General features: G+C 44.8%; 1 protein-coding gene across 1 annotated transcript in view; it reads right to left on the bottom strand.

Annotated features, from left to right (window-relative positions):
• Positions 1-4,535, bottom strand: part of Sec61a1 (SEC61 translocon subunit alpha 1) — a 14,735-nt gene extending 10,200 nt beyond the window's left edge. The window contains exons 1-5 of the mRNA XM_010617289.3: positions 4,407-4,535; positions 4,087-4,154; positions 1,496-1,561; positions 1,322-1,400; positions 241-372 (exon numbers count right to left, since the gene is read on the bottom strand). Of these exons, the coding sequence (XP_010615591.1) occupies positions 241-372; positions 1,322-1,400; positions 1,496-1,561; positions 4,087-4,154; positions 4,407-4,413 (352 nt within the window). The 5' untranslated portion in view covers positions 4,414-4,535. The remainder of the gene's footprint in view (positions 1-240; positions 373-1,321; positions 1,401-1,495; positions 1,562-4,086; positions 4,155-4,406) is intronic.
• Positions 4,536-4,541: the final 6 nt, after the last annotated feature.

The raw sequence follows: 4,541 nt of genomic DNA, 5'->3' as shown, positions 1-4,541 counted from the left end.
TTCTTTTTTTTTTTTTGAGACAGGGCCTCACTACGTAGTTGAGACTACCCTGGGACTCACTATGTAGCCCAGGCTGGTCTCGGACTCACAGGGATCCTCCTGCCTCAGCCTCCCGAGTGCTGGGATTACAGGTGTGCGCCACCACACCCAGCAAGCACAACTATTTTAATACCTCCAACTTTAGAGCAAATTCAAATTCTCAACCATAGACATCAGAATATGATACACAAGCTTTCTTACACTTTTGGGCTCCATTGAAGAGAGCTCGGTCTTTGGGAGTGTCACCAACTTCAATGATCTTGGCACCAGCCAAGAGTTGCATGATAAGGCCGGACGTGACGATGGGAGAGATGCCCAGCTCCATCAGTGTGCCTTGACAGAAAAGGAAGGGAGGACAGTCAACATTAGCTTGGAGAAGCAAAACATCACTAATCAGAATGAATGGACACAACTGGATGGGTGCCCCTTACACAAATCCAGCATGTTTCAAACAGAAACATTGGGTAGCAGCATTTATAGAGTAACTCCCCAATACCAATGATTAGAGTATAATTTAATTTATTCTTTTCAGCCTGCCAGGCAACATCTTACTGTTTAGGAAGTCACATGGTGTCTCAAAAGACTGCTACATTTAAATTCATCATGAGCAGATTCATTCTGGTCTTACAGAGATAAGAAAGGTTCGTCTCTTCATCAGTGAATAAAAAAAGGATAACATTCAAATCATTTCCAGAGTCTGTAAAGGAGGCTGGTGCAGCTGCATCTGGTTGTGAACAAACCTCTACTTCCCATTATGCTAAAATGAGCTATACCTCTGACTGATTTGGAACTTAATTTGAGCTACATTTTAAAAATGGATTAATCAAATCAGTATCAACATACACATTCAAAATCCTCCCAAACTCTGCAGGTGACTAGTTAGAATATACAAAACACTGGTATGACACATATACGTAACCTATAGATATGGAAAAGATGCAGTTAAGAAACAAATCACACATTCTAAAGGATGTTATCAACGGACACCCAGCATTTGAGGTATTCACAAGGTATTCTAGCTTTCCCATGTTTCTTCAAATTCTCTACAATGTAGACTTATCTTGTTATTATAGGTTTTGTACTGTATTTATACCCAATTCCAAACATGATGGTATTCCTTGGTGCTGAATGCAGCATTTAATTAGTCTATTCAATGGGGCATGCCGACATTCCTCCCTTCCCAAACACTCTCTGAGCTCCATAGAAAGCCAAAACCTATAATTAAACGGAGGCTGGTTGAGTCCACAGTGTGCAGAGAAGAAGCAGAGAGCCACAGTCCTACCCCTGTTAGAGGCTAGAATCACTCTCATCCAGTAGAAAGGGTCGGCTGAGTCTGAAGACATGATACCAAACAGGGGAATCTGCAAACAAGCAGAGAGAAGAGCGGTGGGCACCTCATTTCCAGCCTACTCCTAACCCCATTCCAACACCAAAACCTGAAGCCCGAGCATTTTACCTGGCAGCATACTAAGAAGATAAAGAGGGTGATGGCTGTCCACAGCACTTTCTCCTTAAACTGAATCTGTAGAAAAGAAAGCAAGCATGGGAAGTTTCATAACCAAGTTAATAAAAATGGATTCACACTGGATCTCCTTCCTCTGTTCACCTACCAAACAGTATTAAAGCCAAAAATAGGTATCATATACTGCCCATGTAGGAGGCACAACGCAAGGTCTCGGTTAATCCTCCCTCACCAGAGTCTTCATTTTTATACAATGAGAAAACCAGCTCTTGGACAGGCCAAGTCCTTGATCCATGCCACACAGTTGAAGTAAGTTTGAGTCTAAACCTATACTCTTTACTATTCACCTAAACCCAAGATCAAGGAAGTCACAAAAGAAAGTGACTTTCACAAAACAAGACAAGCCTTGATGACATCTGAGCAACTACTTTTCATTTGATAAGAGTCGAGAAGTAAGAAAATCTTATTACTCTGGAGCCAACTAATTTGGAATTTGGGATTGCTCAATAGTGTATTTTTATGATCTAAGGTAATACACGTAGTAAGCGATACTGGGGGAGGACAGGAAGAGCTACATGTTTAACCTGTACTGTAACATCTGTTTAACTTCAAGAATGTTCTCATCTTCTAAGTCAAATAGGTGACAAGAATCATTTTATAAATGATTATCAGGCATCATTAAAAAAATTTAGACCCTTCCTGCCCACGGCCTCAGCCACTCACTGGCACAGAGGGAACTATTCTGGGTCTTCTTCCTCTTAAACACTATCTTCACTAGTACAGAACTGCCTGTCTATACCACCAGAATGGATGTGGAAGGCTTAACAAACACATGAGTTATTATGCAGACTGAGGGTTTGAGGTGGAACTACCTAATGGGTGACACTATTATTAAAGGACCAAATTGTAGAGGAGAAGTCTGTGTGAGTGCTGGGTCAGGGTCGTGGCAGCCTGGTCAGAACAGTAGTTGAGTCTTCTATGTGGACCACAACATGGGAAGACTGGATACACCCAGCCATGGAGGTGTGACTTAGGGCTGCAGACACACGAAGCTGGGGATTCACAGAACTCTTCTTTGCCTTGAGAATGCTCCCTTTTCCACTTGTCATCCCACCCCGCCAAGAAACTAGAAGTTGGCCAAAGAAAGGCTTTCTGATTAACCAGTGATGTGATGAGCTTGTCATGAAATCAATCCTCATGAAAAGGAAGAGGGAGACAATTTTTTCATGACTCACAATTTTAAAATGACCAAGTCTCTTCTGGTTAAAAGCAAACCTAGCAGCAAAATTTCAAAAGCTCTTTAAGTCGTGTCTCCTCTTTCCTTAAATAGCTCCTAAATGCATCCTTGCTCAATACCCTCCAATGCAAAGGCCTCTAAACCATCCTCTAGGCTTCTCTTTTACTTCCAAAGTGACCTTCTAATCTCTGTCTTTTTATTATTCTTACCTACTGTTCCCCATTTACTCTTTATGTCATATCAATGCGAACTACATTTAAACACTTTCATCCAAATATTGACTATTCTTGTCTTCTTTGCATCCGCGAAGTATATATTCTTGACAGAATTCCCTTCCACACCCTCAGGAAATTTCTCATCATCTCGCCAAACCACCAGACAACATCTCTTCTAGAGTTTGTGCGCTATGTACACTTGCACATACCATATTTCCCTCACCAAGATCACACAGCTGTTAGGAGACAATGTAAAAGGCAGGAGGACGGCCAGGCTCCAGAGCCTTACCCATTCCAGGACACTTATACAGAGGGGGCAGCTATGCCATTTAGTTCATCAAAGGCAGCATATATCAGAGGCATTTATACGAAACTATTTTATGTAAAAGAACAAAAGAAGATTCTAAGCACCCAAACATCCACTTGGATGTCGACTACACATAAACATATGTGACTGCATTACAACAGTCTGAAAACAGTGTGAAGACAAGATAGCTTTCTGTTCATCTAGTGAAATTTTCCTTCATTGTCAGACTTCACACTCACTCTTCTGGGCTGTAGCTGGGCAGCCATGGACATTCTGATAAAATTCACCATAAAGCTACACTCTTTTCTTGTTTTAATGCACCTGTTATGAATAACAGCAGACTTCACAAAATGCCTATATTCTCAGCACTGTGACAGCCTATATTAAATGTACAAACTAGGTCTAAAGTGACTATTCTTTCCCTTAGCAGCTGGGTATAAAGGACACCTCCTATACGGGTAAAAACACTCCATGATCTGCTCAAAGAAGGGACAGCCGCTCAATCTGGGGATCCTAACTGGGGCCTTATTCATCCACAGCCCTGACTATCTCTGTCTGGGCCAGGGCAAACTTGAGGTTCTGTTCATCGAGCAACAACCACCAAAGCTGCTCCAAATACAGAACGATGATTAGAAGCGGAGTCCACACAACCAGGCCGCCTCTCCACAGCGCTCTGAGGAGCCACAGCGTAGGCTCCGCTCCCCTCCACACTCCAGGGGAAGGGAGTGAGTTTCCAATGAGTGAGTCGAAGCCATCTTTAACTGTACTGTAAACTTCAACGCCCGGTTTCACCAAGCCTCCTCTGATGGCCATTTGGGGAACTTACCTTCCGCTCTGGCTTCTGAATTTCCGGCAGGATAACACAGAAGGGCTTGATGACTTCCAGAAATTTGACTTTGATGAAAGAAACAAAAGAAGAGTTAGGACACAAGGAGACCTGCCGCGCCACCCAGGGACGCCCCGGGTCCAGGACGCAGCGGCGCAGGCTGGGCCCGGGGAGCGCGAGGATCCCTAAAAAGGGCTGGGAGTGCAGGCAGGGCGCAAGGGGACCCAGGCGGGCCTGGAGGGTGGGAGCCCGAGATCCAGGGCGGGGGAAGGGGTCTCGATGTGTCCCGGAAGCACCGGGGCTGCCCTCGAAGGACTCACTCGCCATGGCGGCGGCTGCTTGGGCTCCGGGTCCCGCTTCGGCTTCGCTCCGCTCCGAATGAGGAGACGGGGCCCGCTCCGGAGCAGAGCACCTCAGCCGAGAGACACGTCAGTGCTAGCCCCGTGGGGAGCGGC

Source organism: Fukomys damarensis, unplaced genomic scaffold (genome assembly GCF_012274545.1).
Source record: "Fukomys damarensis isolate Sample0158 unplaced genomic scaffold, DMR_v1.0_HiC HiC_scaffold_37, whole genome shotgun sequence".
Taxonomy (NCBI): Eukaryota; Metazoa; Chordata; class Mammalia; order Rodentia; family Bathyergidae; genus Fukomys; species Fukomys damarensis.
This window is presented reverse-complemented; position numbering and strand designations above follow the sequence as displayed.